The sequence below is a fragment of the Arachis stenosperma genome, chromosome 3 (genome assembly GCF_014773155.1).
Source record: "Arachis stenosperma cultivar V10309 chromosome 3, arast.V10309.gnm1.PFL2, whole genome shotgun sequence".
Taxonomy (NCBI): Eukaryota; Viridiplantae; Streptophyta; class Magnoliopsida; order Fabales; family Fabaceae; genus Arachis; species Arachis stenosperma.
This window is the reverse complement of record NC_080379.1, coordinates 165,741,010-165,757,764: the sequence shown is the minus strand read 5'-3', so window position 1 is coordinate 165,757,764 and position 16,755 is coordinate 165,741,010. Positions and strand designations below refer to the sequence as shown.

Sequence of the window (16,755 nt, the reverse complement as noted above, 5' to 3'; positions counted from 1 at the left end):
TAAATTAAATTGAAATATGAATTTATGGATTGAAATGAAAAAAAAAACACACCTTTGACTTGTGTAAAAGGTCTGAAAAGTAGTCAAAATAAACAAGGCCAACCCACAACTACAAATTATAGTACAGTTGATGAGAAACAAAAGGGTAGTTAGTATTTGGCCCTCAAACATAGAGAATAAGGTAACTGCAAGCTCGACTAATGAGAACACATTACATACTAATATTCTTAATTAATAATATAAGACGATTCAGCTTGCGTGCATTGTATCTCAACAATTAATTAGCATTGGTATACAGTTCATACACACTATTCCAATTTCCAAATTTGAATTCACACTAGCCTATAACTATTCTAGCTGTACATAGATACATATCTTATGTTACCTTATATATATATCCATATCCATCCACACCGTATTCTTGACTAGTTTTCAGTGCATAGAGACACCAGCACTTCTTGTTTTCTCTATTCTTTTACGGTAAACACTTCTTGCCTTCTATTATTATATTCTTCATTTTTTACAACAAACAATAATGATGATATTTATTTAGATCTAAAAACGCAGCGCTACACTCTGTCGTTTATTAACTCCAATTCTTCTTCTTCGGTGATGAGTAGGATGGGAATCGACGGAGGAGCACGCCGGAGAGGATGCGCGCCACGGAGGGAAGATTTCTTCCCGGAGGAGTCGTTTAGAAGCTTCGGGAGCTACAGCAAGGCGTTCAAGGAGACGCCGTGGAGGTTGAAGGATCGGGTTCTGACCCGATCCAATGACAATACGGAGCTTGTGGAAGTGAAGGCTCGGAGCAGCCACGAGATGAAGAAGACGCTCAATTGGTGGGACCTAATCTGGTTCGGGATCGGCGCCGTCATCGGCTCCGGAATTTTCGTTCTCACTGGTCTTGAAGCCCGTGACGACGCTGGACCCGCCGTTGTGCTGTCTTACGTCGTCTCCGGCATCTCTGCCTTGCTCTCTGTTTTCTGTTACACCGAGTTCGCCGTCGAAATACCCGTCGCAGGTACTCTTCACGTGAAAAAACCGATATACTTTCTACTTTATTTTCGTTTGACTTCGACTTTGCTATATTTTGATAAAAATAATTCGAAAAAATATAAAATTTAAAATTTGATAAAAATAAAAATATGTATAATTTCTTTTCATAACTGGACAAACTATTTAAATTTGTACCACGATCCAAGTTTTTATCTAAACATTTAGATAATTATTTAGAATATTTAGAATATAAAGACAAAAATTAGGAATAATATTAGATCATTTTATAACTTTTTTAAATTAGAGATTTATTTTTTTAATGTCATTTCAATAGTTATCATTTAAATATAATTATGGAAATCCATTAATACCAATAGTCCAATATTAATAATATTGAATACCTTAACAAAAATATCTAGCAACTCATAAAACCATATGATCTATAATAATTGAAAAATGCTGTAAAATCTAAACAAACAAATAAATAAATAAATAAATATACATACGCTATTTTTTTAAAAAAAAAGAAAGAAAAAGAAAAATGATAAACAGCTAAGATTTTATTGCCATAAAAATGTGACTTTTCCCTAATTGCGACGATGCGAAGGCAATTTTCACTTGTTTAATAATATTTTTACGTTCTAATTATTCCTATCACTGTTAGCTATCAACATATATAGAACTTGACTATACTAGATATCAAAGAATTATTGTAAGTCATCAAGGAATTATATAGGGTATAATTATGATAATAACATATACGTCTGAATGTGTTTTAGCAAGATTAACGCAGATAATTAACATAATAAATTGCCGAAGTAAGAGTGATTTCGCAAAAACTCCTAGTGGATCATGCGTTCCGCGTTGACTCATATTTCGTGCTGTGATTGACTTAATTAAGCTAGCTTGGCTGGCTAGTACTGCAGCTGTATTTTGTAATAATTAGTATTTAAAAAATTTAATGAATTTAGATACATTAAAATTTTAATGATGTACTAATTTGATCTGATTGAAATATATTTTGAATTATTATAATATATATAACTCTATATTTATATTTTGTTTAAATAATTTTTACTATTTAATCATGATAGGCTGACTACGATAGGTTTTTCTATATTATTCGTCCATAGGAAACAGTTATGTTGATTTTTGAGAGTGATCGGTCGTATACAACCTGAATCTCCTTATCCAAATTAAATTCTTTATTTGTATGTTACCTGAGCTTGACTACGATACACTGAAAAAGATTATTATATTCTTACAAGTTGAAATTTTATTCTTATAGTTAAGAAATATTAAGTTTTCATAAAAGAATTTCACTTATTTAATTTTTAAATCTAAAATTATATCTATTTTGGCTCCTTCATATATCAAGTTTACAAATTGATTTTGTTGTTTTATTTGGCAAATGAACTAAAATATGCGAAAATATTAAAAAAATCATATTTTGATCAAATTATTAGTCTACAAAATATTTGATAGGTGTAGAATGGCTGAGTAGAATTTCAGCCCACAGCGCCGTCCCACACAACTTGTGTAAAAGTCAACACGACCTTTTTGACTATTTCATTTTGAAAAAATATTAAAAAACCTGTTAGAATTATTATTTTTAATTATTATTTAATTATTAATTTAATTTTTTTAATTTAATAATTTAATAATATATTTTATCTCATATTTTTAAATATTAATAACTAATGGATAATCAAAGACAATAATCTAATGAACTTTTAACATTTCTCTTTTATTTATCTTTTTTCACTAAAATTCAAAGTTACGTTATTTGCACATTTTCTTTTAGTGTTACGACTCTTCTTTTGAATAGAGTCAAGTGTTTCGGCCACCAATAAACTCCAAGGGTAAATTAAAAGGTGTTTTGCTAAGTAAATAATAATTTTTATAAATAATGTATATTTTAGAATTGACCTAATAAAATAAAAAAATATTTTATTTTAAATTATATTTTAAATCTTAACACTAAAATAATTATTTGCACATTTAGTAAATTGAACATTCAACATATCTATTGTTCATAGAAAATAGATTCTTTCTAGTTTTTTTAACACTTGAAAAAATAAAATGTAATCTCTCACCAGTAATTTTATTAATGAAATCAAAATTAAATATAAAAAAGAAAATAATGAAAAGTAAAAAATCACAATTGATACTATCTAATTTTTTTTCACCGAAAAAAATCTACTCACTTATTCACATTTTTTAATATTTTCATTGTCTATCAATACTTCTTTTTAAAAGAACTCCAAACTCTAACCAGAAAAGAAAGATGAGGTTTGGACAATAAAAACGAGATGAGGTCAACCAAAACCAACGAAATGATTTTATATGGTTTCTATATTTGACGGGTATATGGTTTCTTCTCTTAAATCAAATGTTTTCGTACACCCTTTTTAACGAACCATACTTCATATGAGGTCTATATGAGGCGTCTCACATTCATGTTTAGTTAAAATTTTCTCATCATACCAAAAATCTCAGAACAAACCCCACACAATAAAGAGTCAACTTGCGTATGAAATTACTTTTTTTTTTTTTCAAAATTAAAAGTGAGATTCAAATCTGAAATTTTTAAGTGAGGAGCTCATTGGCTTGTGTATGAAGTTACTTATTTTAGCCAAAGAAAATAATAACATAATGGAAATGCAACTGACAGATAATCAAGACTTCAATAGTCAACTTACGTTGCGTATCCTTGTGGCCTCTTCAGTTGCTAGCGTTGATTGTTCCTACATATATTAGCGTACCCCCTTGGTGTTGACTACATAACATAAAACAAAATAAAGCGTACAATAATTCTTGGCTGAAATGAATAATTTTCATAAACTATTTCGAGTGATGCGTTTACTAATCGTAATACATGTGAAATGTAATATAAAAATATCTCAAGGATAAGTGAGAACATATATATTTTATTAGAAATTTGAATTTTTTTTATGCATGAGAAATTCAACTCTGATGTAAGCATAAAGTGGATACAATATAATAAGTAGTATCTGTTTTGTGTTTTACATTCGAGAAATATTATATACTATTATTTGTGTATAAATATAAGTGTAGTTTAATTTATTTTTAATGTGTATTTATATTTTAATATGTATTTTATATTGGTGACTGATTTTGGTGACTAATTTTAATGTACACGTAGCATAATTTAATTTTTACTTTTTTATATATTTTTATTTACAGTTGCACGTGCAATCTAAATAGCAAGAATGAGTAATGTAACAAGTTTTTTTCTTTCTTTTTTAGGTGGATCATTTGCCTACTTAAGAGTAGAGCTAGGAGACTTTGTGGCCTTTATAGGAGCCGGAAACATCCTCCTTGAGTATGTAATAGGCGGCGCCGCCGTAGCGCGGTCATGGACATCATATTTTGCCACCCTGTGTAACAAAAAACCTGATGACTTCCGTATAATAGTCCACAAAATGAACCCTGATTATGGCCATCTTGACCCTATAGCGGTTGGAATCCTCATAATCATCACCATCCTTGCAGTGTACAGCACCAAAGGCTCTTCCATCTTCAACTACATCGCCTCACTCTTCCACATGGTCGTCATTGTCTTCATCATAATCGCCGGCCTCATCAATGCCAAAACTGAAAACTACACTGACTTTGTTCCTTATGGTGTCCGTGGTGTGTTCAAAGCTTCAGCAGTTCTTTTCTTTGCATATGTAGGATTTGATGCAGTGTCAACCATGGCTGAAGAAACTAAGAACCCTGCCAAGGACATTCCCATTGGCCTTGTAGGCTCAATGGTGCTTACCACAACACTTTATTGCTTATTAGCAGTTACACTATGCCTTATGCAACCTTACAAGACCATTGACCCAGATGCACCGTTTTCGGTTGCTTTTTCTGCTGTTGGATGGGATTGGGCTAAGTATATTGTTGCATTGGGTGCATTGAAGGGAATGACGACAGTGTTATTGGTAAGTGCAGTTGGTCAAGCTCGTTACCTTACTCACATTGCACGTACCCACATGATGCCTCCTTGGTTTGCTCATGTTCATGAGAAAACAGGGACACCAGTGAATGCCACAGTAACAATGCTTGCAGCTACAGCTATTATTGCTTTCTTCACAAACCTTGGAATCCTCGCCAACCTTCTATCAATTTCTACCCTCTTTATATTCATGCTTGTGGCACTAGGGATTCTTGTGAGGAGATACTATTCAAGTGGGGTTACCACAAAACAGAACCAGATCAAGCTCATCGTGTGTCTTGTTATCATTCTTGGTTCTTCATGTGGAATTGCAGCTTACTGGGCCAGCAGTGATGGTTGGATCGGGTATGTCATAGCTGGACCATTGTGGCTTATAGGGACCGGAGGACTTTGGCTTGGTGTTCCACAGGCAAAGCAGCCAAAACTCTGGGGAGTGCCTTTGGTTCCATGGCTACCTTCTCTGTCCATTGCCATTAACATATTCCTTCTTGGCTCTATTGATAAGCAATCGTTTATAAGGTTTTTGGCTTGGACAGGGTTTCTCTTGGTATACTATGTTTTTGTGGGGTTGCATGCTTCTTATGACACTGCAAAACAATTTGAAACCCAAAAGGGAACCAAGGAGGCTGAGGCACATTGGAACAAGGTTGAAGAGGGAGTGGATGGAAAAGTGTCTCATACACCATCCACTTCCTAGTTGAATGATTCTCAATGTGTTTATGAATTTGTAAGCTAAATTCTCTGTATATGTCGCATAAAGATTAGGTAGTCATCTTCTACTGCGCTCTGGCTTAAACCATAGCTTTTCCCTCTCAATAAAGGGGAAATAACTTCACCATGTGTAGTACCTTTTTATATTAATTATGTTTGGATTTTATAAATTTCCATTCTATATTTACCCTTTAATCAAAGATTTTGGTAGATCAATTTTGAACTTTTTACTATGACAAACTAAATATAAATTATTATGAATTAATATGGATTTTTTTAAAAAAATTAATTATAATTTAATTTGATACACTGTAAGTATAAATTTTACACATATATCTAATTATATAATATTATATTTTATATTAAGTACATGAATAATTATTTAAAATAACTTATTTTATTAAATAATTATATAAAATATTTTATATTATTAGTATATTATAATTCAACTCAAATAATTATTATGAAAATACTATTTGGATTTTGGACAGAATTTCAATAAAACAAAACATTGGGCCTAAGTGCGGTTTAATTGGGCTTCGATTAAACCCAAAACAAGTATTTGGTTAAATTGCATATCAATGGGCTTAGAATAGGCTAATTGGGCTTTCACTACCATTACATTCTTCGCTTTTATTTTTTTTTCCGGCTATTGCACGGTCGCGATGCCGTACCTACCGTGGCGGGGGAGGAAACCGCCGCCTACAGCCGGCGCCGAAGAAGCCTCCGAACGCCGCCGTCGCATTCCAAAACCCTAACGTGTCCCTTTGTACGGTTCCGACGTTCCTGCACGGTCGTTACAGAACGCGCTTGGCTTCCTTCCCCGGCATTTGCTCCAATCCAAGACCTCTGGAGCTGGGGGAAGCCATCGGTTTTTCTTACTTAATATCTTCACTACTTCCCGTTAAATGGTTTTGGAAAATCGATAATGCATTACAAGTTAATTTGTCTAACTTTTTCTCCATCATGCTTTCTTTCAGGCAGGAACTGATATAACAGAGTTAATAGCTCTTGAGATGTCGAAGCAGGTGAATTAGCTAATTATTGTTTTTCATTTTTTGTGACAATTGGCAATGTTCTTCCATTTTCATGTACTGATGTTTGTGAATTTATGATTTAAATTTATATATCAACTTTGGATTTGGATTTAGATTTAGATTTAGGCGAAAGCTAGTGCATTATGTGAGTGCATCGAACACACACATTCTTTTCCACTAATGAGCCAATTATCTTTTTATCTTTGGAACGATTTCATTCATTTAACCCCAAATATACATAAATTATTATCCACGGATGTCAGTACTGGTCCCCTCCATTAAATGACCTAATCCTGTGCTTTTTCCTAATCCCAAGACAGAATTGCTATTATAATAATTTCAACGATCATCCTAATTTTATTATCTTTGCCCCCATATGGCCTGGTTGGTAAAGCTAACCCACTAGCTAGGCTGTTACAAAGAACCTGACACCAGCATTAAACTGAAATTCTCCTTAATAAATACAAAACGGTTCTTGTATATAATTTTTTAAGTTTAATTGAGTTAGTGCTTGATTTACAGATTCTAAGTTCGAGGAATGCAATGAGTGTCTTTGAAGCCAAAGGACCCCACAGATGCTTCGTTAATCAAATAAAAAATTACCCTATATCACATCCAAAGAAAGTGCAGTTTTGCCAGAGACAATTACTTAAATGCATCTTTCTTAAACGGGTATAAGTAATCATGGCTCCCTGATTCCCTGGGTTATTACTTAATTCTGTTTATGCTTTTTCTTTTTACATAAACAATCATGATTTCTTTCTCGTAACAGAGATATCTGGTACTAATTTATTTCCTTTGCAGAAGACTTATTCTTTATGTGCAGTAGGTAGCTGTTTGATAAGGTGGTTTTGGGGATTTAGTATTTGTATTTTTGACAAGCTGGTAAGAGCACCATTGTAGGATTTTCATCTATCCGCTGGTGGTTTTGAGTCTGTTGGGTTGCAGAGAACTGACATGAATGTTTTGCTACTCTACTTTTGAGGTTGTGGGAGACAAAGTTTCACAGACCTTCTGGTGTCAGATATCTTGCTTCGATGCTTGTCATATAATTGAACAATAGGCCTTTATTTGGCGCTGCTTAATAAAAAGATTTAAGTATAAGGTGTGATTTATTTTGGACACTGGTTATTGAGTTCTTCTTTTGTAGCTTTGAGCCTTTGAGCGAATACTCAATGGCTTGCATGAAGTTGGGTTCCAGGGCTGATGTATTCCAACGTCAAGGCCAGGCCTGGTATTTAATCTCTTTCCTTATGCATCATAAAATTCTAACGTTGATATTGTTTTCACTTCATCGATAATAAGGCGCTTGTATAATGTCTAACCTCTCGTTGATATGTTATAAACACAGGTTCTGCAGAACGGGGCTACCAAGTGATATCATTGTTGAAGTTGGTGACATATCCTTCCATCTTCACAAGGTATCTCATATTTATTTTACTAATTTAGTTATAACTTTGTTGATGATATTCATGGGGATAGTGTATTGTTCTAGTTTCTTGAATGTATAATAAAATTTTTCTAAAGTCTGGCTTTTCTTGAAGACTCACTAAAGCTTACGTGAGTACAGACAAACAAAAATAGATTTTATGCAACTAAATTTGAAGTCCTTGTCTGTTTAGAATAAGTACAAAATAGTAAATACTTGATGCTGCTACAACTGGAATCTTGTTCTACATATAATATGCCAAGTCCTAACTCAGTTTTCCTTTTAATTATCATCAATGCAGTTCCCTTTACTCTCTAGAAGTGGTGTTTTGGCAAGATTGATAGCTGAAGCTCCGAAAGAAAGGGAAGAATGTGTCATAGAACTTCCTGACATTCCAGGTGGATCCAAAACATTTGAACTGGTAGCGAAATTCTGCTACAATGTGAAACTCGAGCTTACTGCCTCAAACATTGTACACCTCCGGTGTGCTGCTGAGCATCTTCAAATGACTGAGGAATATGGTGATGCCAATCTTATTTCACAAACGGAAACCTTTCTTAACCAAGTAGTCCTCAGAAGTTGGAAAGATACACTTAAGGCACTTCAAACCTGTGATGGTGACGTTTTACCATATGCTGAAGAGCTTCACATTGTGAAAAGTTGCATTGAGTCACTCTCAGGAAAAGCGTCATCTTCTGGTCCAAACCTCTTTGGGTGGCCAATAGTGGAGCAGGGTTTGTGGTCAATGCAGAGCCCTGGCGGTAGTGTTTTGTGGAATGGAATAAGTATTGGTGCAAAACCAAACATCTCAAGTTCAGATTGGTGGTATGGAGATTTAACAACTCTGAGTTTACCTCTTTATATGAGGCTTATAGCAGTAATGGAATCTCACGGCATTAGCCACAAGATCATTGCTGGTTCTCTTGTTGTCTATGCAGAAAAGTTTCTGCCAGGTTTTAATCGTCACAAGGTATCTGACGAGTCTAGTAACCATTTGACACCATTATCTGAAGAAGAGCAGAAGATTTTGCTGGAAGATATTGATAAGTTACTTCCATTGCAAAGAGGTCTTGTTCCAACCAAATTCTTGCTTGGTCTACTTCGCCTTGCCATGATACTCCAGCTTAGCCCCTCTTGCATCTCAAGTTTGGAGAAGAGGATCGGGATGCAGCTTGATGAGGCTACTGCAGAAGATCTCTTGATCCCCAATTTCACATGTTCAGATGAGACACTTTACAATGTTGACTGTGTGCAAAGAGTACTTGAACACTTCCTTGCCATGGATCAGGTGGCAGGTGGTGCTTCTCCATGTTCAACTGACAGCAGCCATTTGATTGGCTCACCATCACAAACACCAATCACCATGGTAGCCAAGCTGATTGATGGTTACCTCATAGAGATTGCCCCGGACGTCAACCTGAAACTTCCCAAGTTCCAAGCCCTTGCTGCAGCAGTTCCAGAGTTTGCCAGGCCTTTGGATGATGATCTATACCGCGCTATAGACATGTATTTGAAGGTAATAACTTAATTGTATATATACCATGAATAATAACGTAAATTTGCATACTCCTAAAGAGTATTTAACTTGTACTATAGGAACACTTATAGCCGCTCGTTCTCATACTTTATATAATTTTTAATCATTATATATGAGTATGAGTAGCTATGAATCTTCCTAGAACATGCAAAATGGTGCTGTTTTGAATCCAACTGGTAAAACACCTGTATACTGGACTGACTTAATGTTGATACCATTAAAAAAATGCAGAATCACCCATGGTTGACAGAATCTGAGAGAGAGCAATTATGCAGGGTGATGGATTGTCAGAAGCTGTCGTTAGAAGCATGCACACATGCTGCACAGAATGAAAGGCTACCCTTGAGAGTTATAGTTCAAGTCCTGTTCTTTGAGCAACTCCAACTTAGGACTTCAGTTGCTGGTTGCTTCATGGTTTCAGATAATCTTGAAGGGTCCAGATACTTACTAAGAAGTGGGGCAACAGCTGCAAGGGAAAATCAGATTCTAAAAGTGGGAATGGACAGCATGAGGATGAGGGTGTGTGAGCTTGAGAAGGAATGTTCAAACATGAGGAAGGAGATTGAGAAATTGAGTGGTGTAAAGAATTCTACTTCTAGCACTAGCTCTTGGGGAAATATGCCAATGTTGCTTGGGTTTAAGATGTGTAGTGCCAATGAAGGATCGGTTAGAAAACAAAAAATTGGAGAGAGTAAAGTTAAGACATTGAAGAACAGATACGGTAAACATAAGAATTCTTCTCATGGTGATAAGGCATCCATCTCTTCAGCTCTTTCATAGTGTAACCTTTCCATTTGCTAAAAAGTGGAATCTCCATTTGTATATATGGTATCCTGTGTAATGTGATTTCCACTGCCTGTGCAGATATAATGTTTATACGCATCTTGCTAGCAAGTATGAACCGAACACATTCCGCCCCCTAAAAAGAAAATTTTCCTTTTGAATCTTTGCCCAAGTTTTGACATAATTGTTGGTTCACTTAATTTCTTCGGTCATACAAGCATGTTTGTAACCAAGTCTAAAAAAAAAAAAAAAAAAAAAAGTGTGCATGCATTACCGCCTTTCTTCTCTATACTTTTTCATCACATAAATTTTTGTTGAAGAGTACAAAAACTTTTGACATAATACAAAAATGTTTGCATATAGCACAAATTTATTGATATAGCATAAAATTTTTGCACATAGTACATAATTTTTTTATGCGAATATATTTTTAGTTGGATAAATCAATTGTTGTCTTTCAAAAATTTATGTGCATAAAAAGATTCTGTCTTGTGCACCAAAATTTCTACGCTATATATATTTTGTTGGCTGGGTGTCAATGTTTTGGACATTTAGCTCTTCAAAAATTTGTACCGCGCACCAAAATGTGGTGTGCACCAAATTTTGTGTTGTGCGTATTTTGTTGGTTGAGTGTCAAAATTCTAAGCATGTGGTCTTTTAAAAATTTGTGTTGTACATCAAAATTTTTGTGTTATGGTTCCGTGAACATATATAAGAAAAGAAGATGACGACAATGATAATAATAAAAGAGGATGGAAGGAAAAATAAAGAGAAGAAATCAAAGAGAAGAAGACAACGTTGTTGAAGAAATGCACAGAAGAAGTTCGAAGTAGTTGTTGAAGACGACGACAACGACCACATTTAAAAAAGAAATGCAGGTATCTGACTTGGTTGGGACTTAATCGGTAAAATTACTTGGCTGTGTAACTTTATTGTAATTTTTTACCCCATGTTTTAATCAAACCCGGGTTTACAGATTAGATTCTTGTTTCAAAGCAAAATTGGAATATTCACGTTCCGATTGCTTGATATGTACAAATTTTTAACCCAAGGCAACCAGATTGCTAACAGAGAAAGTGACTATCAATATTAGAAAAAGTGCATCTTTGTTACTTCAATATGCTTAAGAGAAAATTTATATCCTTTCTGGGATACGTTTTTGCTACTTTTTCCCTTTAACCTTTTCATTTAAGATACTTTTTAGTTCTGGAGTAGCATTAATGCATGATATTCAGTGCAGCACCATTATTGGTATTATCCCAGACATTTCAAATGATTGGTAAAAATCTATTTCACATAAGCCACCTCATCATCAGTGTGGACATCATATTCATATCAAATAAATCTCAACAAATTGTTCTTAACATGTCATGATGAAAAGCACAAGCTTCACAATCCATGAAATAAATATAAGATAAAAGACCAAAATGAGCATATGCTAGTCCAGGACTTGTAAGTCAAGAGATAGAATCTGAATGAACCAATAGATTTGGCAATCACACACATATTAATGCCCCTTTACACGACTTGTTCTCCTCAATTCATATACATGCATATATGATATGATACCCTCCAACTCTGGCATTGGACAAAAGATTCATTTCAATTGAAATCATTGCAGGCTGCAACATCATTATACACAAGAAAAAGAAGAAAAAACATCTTCCTATGACAGCACTGTGATAATTTGTTGTACACTATGCTTCTAAATCTGATTCCATTATTTTTTATCTGTTGTAACCCCAACAACAACATTGCTAACCTGCAACATGTCAAATTTCATGTCAGTCAGTCTTGCTGGCTTTAGTTACCAAACAAACATATATGCAAACGAACAAAAAAAGAAACTGAAAATAGACGACAATTACCAATTTTCCATTTGAATCAACAGTCATGGGATTCTCTATCACAACGGTTTGGGTCTGAGATTGGGGCATCGACTGCAGGAAGTGAAATAGAATCTTATACATATTCATGATACCACAATAGAGAATCATCAATTCACCATAACGTTTCATAATCACTATATTTCTATATATTTAAATTTAAAAACATACTGTTGAAGTAGAGGGTACTGTCCCATAGTTGGTTGTTCCATTAGGTCTATGGACTGGGATTGGAAGCCTTCCATTGTTCATCTATAAAAAGATAGGGATGTTACACAACATTGTAGTTGCCCTACTCCGTATGAGTGGGTTTTAAAATTCCATTTTGAAATCCAATCAATTACTCTGAGAAAAAATTAGTGGCATGCATATCAAAGAAACCAATTATTTAAAAGAAGAAAATTAAAATGATTTCAGGAATTTATCAAAATTTACATTTAAATGAAGCAACAATAATGGAAAATGAACTTGAATTTTATTTTTTTGGCATATTTAAGCATTTATGAGAATATATAATCAATCCACATATTAACTAACACTTTAAATGTATACTTACATTGACATTGGTAACATATTGGCAAAGTGCACATTTGACAGAAGGAGCTCCGTAAGGATACATGAGTGTTGTCCGGCAGTTCCCACAATGCACGTGGGCGACTTGACTGGGTGCTTTTTAATGCAAACAACAAGATCAAAAGCAGTCAGTCAGTAAACAACAAATAACCTTCAACCAGATAAAAAGCATAGGTTATTACATAAGGTGAGCGAAACACAACCAAATGAACCAACACCTCAAAAACAGCCATCATCTTGTAGCATAAGCATTAAGCATGGCTTTGTGCACATAAGGCCCTCATCACTGATCTCTAGATATAGAATGAATATAGTTCCAGATTGTTGGCTACAAACTGATCATGAAAGTGTACTTTTTTAACAAAGAAATGTCAACACCAAGTGGTTGGATATAAACGACATTACAATTGCCTAAGAATTGTCGTAACATAGTCATGATCTATATCTTCATGATTTAATATTATTGTTCTCCATATTGTAAACAAAAGATGTGAAGCAAGGATAAACATAAGGATCAAAATAGTCATTTATCCAGTATGATATTTGATTGTGTTTCAAAAATCAAAAGCAATGGCTTCTGCTGGGATGGGAGGGATTTTCTCTCATATCATCACATTTTTATGATTTGCTAGGGGGAAAGCTTCACAAAATGAAGTATCATCAACATACTGCAGGTGAGAAACATCCATACCCTCAGGTCCAAGAACTAAGCTTTAGGTTTTAACTTTTAATCAACCCCTTTTTACTATCTCTTACGGACATACACTCATTTCATTTTCTTAGACCAATTGAAGCACTTAATAGTCAGCACCGCTTCACACAACCGAAAACAAACAAGTATACAGTACCTGGTGGTGCAAGGTTTACAGTTTGACAGCAGGAACATCTCACGCTTGTAGCTCCACGTGTGTACATTAGCAGTGTCCTACATCCCCCGCAAACAAGTTGAGACATCTCCATTCCTGCAGAGGCATAAGAGAAAGGTCCTCAATAAAAGCATCAATTCAGACTCTGGCTACATTTAAGTATTTAATCCAGCAGGCCAAAGTTATCAAACTCGAGAATTCACCTAACTCGCAAAGCCTAGGTAGACTTTAAAATGTAAAATTCAACCCATAAAACCGAAACTAGTAAGTATTTTTGAGTTAATTCAGGAGTTTGATAACCTTGCCGCAGGCTGCATAATCCATTTCTAGTTTAATCTTGTTTATACAGAGAATAATATTGCATATAATGAACGAAGATCGCAGGATAATACACAAATTATCAAGCCCACAAAATTTTCCAATCAAGAAATTTGAAGGACACAGCTTACCAGGTGGAGGAACAGAGGTAATTGTGTTGCACAATGCACAACACACATTGGTTGCCCCTCTAGGATAAAGCAAAATGCTCCTACACCCATTACACACAAGTTGGCTCTGCATAGCTGCCAAACAAAAAAGAGGAAAAGATCAATTCACCAAGATGCTCAAACAAAATAAATCTATGCAGTGCCACATACAATCGTGATTAATAATCTAATCTCAATTAAAAGTTCACTTCTGTACAAAACATTTAATCCTTTATGAATTTGAAATGGCAACCACACCCAGAAACCCCAAAATTAACACAACGAAAAACACAAAACGGTAAAATAAATGATCTGACAATAATACCTGCGAATGACCCTGCTTCAATAATCCCGAAACCAAGTCAACGGAAAAAAAAAAAAAAAAACTTTCTTAGAAACAAAGATGGAAGAAAGGGGAAAACCGATGGGGGCAACACGAAGATGCGAAATTGAAGAAAGAATCTAGGGAAGAATCGAAACGGTGGCTCGATGAATGAAAAGGGGCCACGAAGGCGGTGGTTTGGCGATAAACTTGATTTTATTTTGGTTAATTGAGGGATTGGAATTGGGATTAGATTGGATTGAAGGAAGGAGGAGAAGAGGAAGAAAAAAGGGGGAAAAGTAAACCCAACCAAACACGCCCTTTTTCTCTCTCTTTCTCTTTCTCTCTCTCTCAGCCTAAGCTTCCTGTGTGTTTCTGTGTTGTTTGTATTGTTGTGTGCTACTTGGCATATTTTCCCATGAAATTCAACTTCTTCATCGCTTCCGAAACACAGATTTTGAAATTTCGATGACCTTTACTTTTGGTCCACTTTTTGAGGTTTTATTATCGTTTTATTATTTACTTGGTCAAAATTTCGATGACCTTTACTTTTGGATAGTTTAAGTTTTATTTTTTTTATTGGTAAAAACTCAGATTATTAGTAAGAAACTTAATTGTTGAGAGTACGGTTGGCAACATGCATTCTACATACGGATAGCCGGGTATCCAATTTGATTTCACCTAATCGAATAGGATTACTAATTTGATTTGCAGCGGGTAGAATCAGGTGCGGATAGAATTTTTGTACGAATTGGGTAGATGTAGATTGAGCCTCAACTCTATCTAACCATCTCGCACCCTATATATTATATACTTATATAAAAATATGTTTTAAATGAATGTTAAACCAAAGATTCGAGTAAATTCCCATAATGGTCCCTAAGATTCAGGTCGTTACCCAATGTGGTTCCTGATATCCCAATTGCACCATTGTAATCTTTCAAATACGGCTCCGGACACTATAATAGTCTTTGGACATATTTTCGGTTATGAGTCATCACTGACACTATGATGTCACGAAATTGTCACGTTGGAGAGAGCCAAAATGCTGCGTTTTGGTTTGGCGCCCCATTTTGTTAAAAACGTCGTCGTTTGACTCAAAATAAAAATGTTAAACGAGTTTGGTCAAACACATACCCTCCCTTCACTTGTCTTCTCCACTTCTACCCTTTATCTTCTTATTTTCTTCTTCTTCTTCCTCTTCTCTTCATCAATGTCGCTATCTTAGGGTTCCGTTAGTGAGGTTGAAATTCTTGCATTCAGAAGTCATCAAAATCAGGTCTCTTTTCGTTGTTCGTCTCCTCCTGCATCATAAACAAGAGGGTCTGCTGTGAGTAAAGGTAATTTTTTTTATTCTTTTTTTGCAATGCATGATGGTTTTTCTTATGTTTATGTTGTGAGTGCAGTTGGTGTTATATGCCTTTTTTTGTTACTATAGTTCTAGGGTTTGATTAGGTTGGGATTTCATGAGATGCTCTGTTTAATTATGGTGTTGTGTTATTGTCTCTTCTTTGGGTGAATAGCATTTGTCGTTAACAAAGGTTTAGCAAGTTTACATTTGATTGATTTTGGTTTAGGATAACAATGAATGTTAACTAGTGGAAGGTTTACTTACTGAAAAAAGTTGAAAAGCATGCTCTGTTTCATGGTCATGAGTGTTCTGTTTGATAAAATTTTTATCTGTTGATGTTTGTTATATGAGTGAGTACTGTAATGACTTGTAATGTAGGCAATACTATAAATACTTATGCTAATTTATAATTTCTCTAATTCAGTTCTTATGTATAATAATGAGAATATTTAGAAGATTTATTTTACTTAAGCCGCTCTAATTTTATTAGAAGATTGGAAATAAACAACAACATATTATCACAAAAGTATACTCTTTATTAATTTTGTAGAATATGTTATGTTATGGAACTTGAAACATACATATATTATTGTTCAATTAAAAATCCTCTATCCACGAGCTAATATTCTTTTAGAATTAAATTTATTTTTTGTGTCTTTAAAATTTTGCCACTTGAAATTTATCCTGTAAATAGTTATGTAAATAGGATAGAAAAATCTGTTTGTGTATATATATTATGCTTTTAATCTTTTTTTTTATTAAATAGTTAGTGTAAATAGGACAGAAAAATCTATTTGTGTTTATGGTGATTGTCAAGTAATGGCTTTTGA

The 16,755-nt window shown here is 34.3% G+C and overlaps 3 protein-coding genes across 6 annotated transcripts; 2 read left to right on the top strand and 1 right to left on the bottom strand.

Annotated features, from left to right (window-relative positions):
* Positions 1 to 252: 252 nt before the first annotated feature.
* Positions 253 to 5,844, top strand: LOC130968910 (cationic amino acid transporter 1). Of its 2 annotated transcripts, XM_057894408.1 has the most exons (3): positions 253 to 480; positions 621 to 1,021; positions 4,267 to 5,844. In XM_057894408.1, exons 2-3 carry the CDS (start codon positions 622 to 624, stop codon positions 5,658 to 5,660), a joined length of 1,794 nt encoding a protein of 597 aa, XP_057750391.1. In that variant the 5' UTR covers positions 253 to 480; position 621; the 3' UTR covers positions 5,661 to 5,844. The 2 variants fall into 2 exon arrangements, with proteins under 2 accessions (XP_057750391.1, XP_057750392.1); XM_057894409.1 differs by lacking the exon at positions 253 to 480 and having other exon boundaries at positions 598 to 1,021.
* Positions 5,845 to 6,275: 431 nt separating this feature from the next.
* On the top strand, positions 6,276 to 10,634 carry LOC130967680 (BTB/POZ domain-containing protein At1g30440-like). Of its 3 annotated transcripts, XM_057892649.1 has the most exons (6): positions 6,276 to 6,443; positions 6,655 to 6,702; positions 7,234 to 7,945; positions 8,063 to 8,132; positions 8,442 to 9,656; positions 9,909 to 10,634. In XM_057892649.1, the coding sequence occupies exons 3-6, from the start codon at positions 7,887 to 7,889 to the stop codon at positions 10,455 to 10,457; spliced, it is 1,893 nt and encodes a 630-aa protein (XP_057748632.1). In that variant the 5' UTR covers positions 6,276 to 6,443; positions 6,655 to 6,702; positions 7,234 to 7,886; the 3' UTR covers positions 10,458 to 10,634. The 3 variants fall into 3 exon arrangements, with proteins under 3 accessions (XP_057748632.1, XP_057748631.1, XP_057748633.1); XM_057892648.1 differs by having other exon boundaries at positions 6,276 to 6,702; XM_057892650.1 differs by lacking the exons at positions 6,276 to 6,443; positions 6,655 to 6,702 and having other exon boundaries at positions 7,093 to 7,945.
* Positions 10,635 to 11,750: 1,116 nt separating this feature from the next.
* LOC130969867 (protein LSD1) lies at positions 11,751 to 15,042 on the bottom strand. The gene is made up of 7 exons (XM_057895769.1): positions 14,578 to 15,042; positions 14,235 to 14,348; positions 13,768 to 13,881; positions 12,903 to 13,015; positions 12,518 to 12,598; positions 12,329 to 12,400; positions 11,751 to 12,222 (listed from the first exon to the last, which is right to left on the bottom strand). The coding sequence occupies exons 2-7, from the start codon at positions 14,344 to 14,346 to the stop codon at positions 12,181 to 12,183; spliced, it is 534 nt and encodes a 177-aa protein (XP_057751752.1). The 5' UTR covers positions 14,347 to 14,348; positions 14,578 to 15,042; the 3' UTR covers positions 11,751 to 12,180.
* Between the last annotated feature and the right edge of the window lie 1,713 nt (positions 15,043 to 16,755).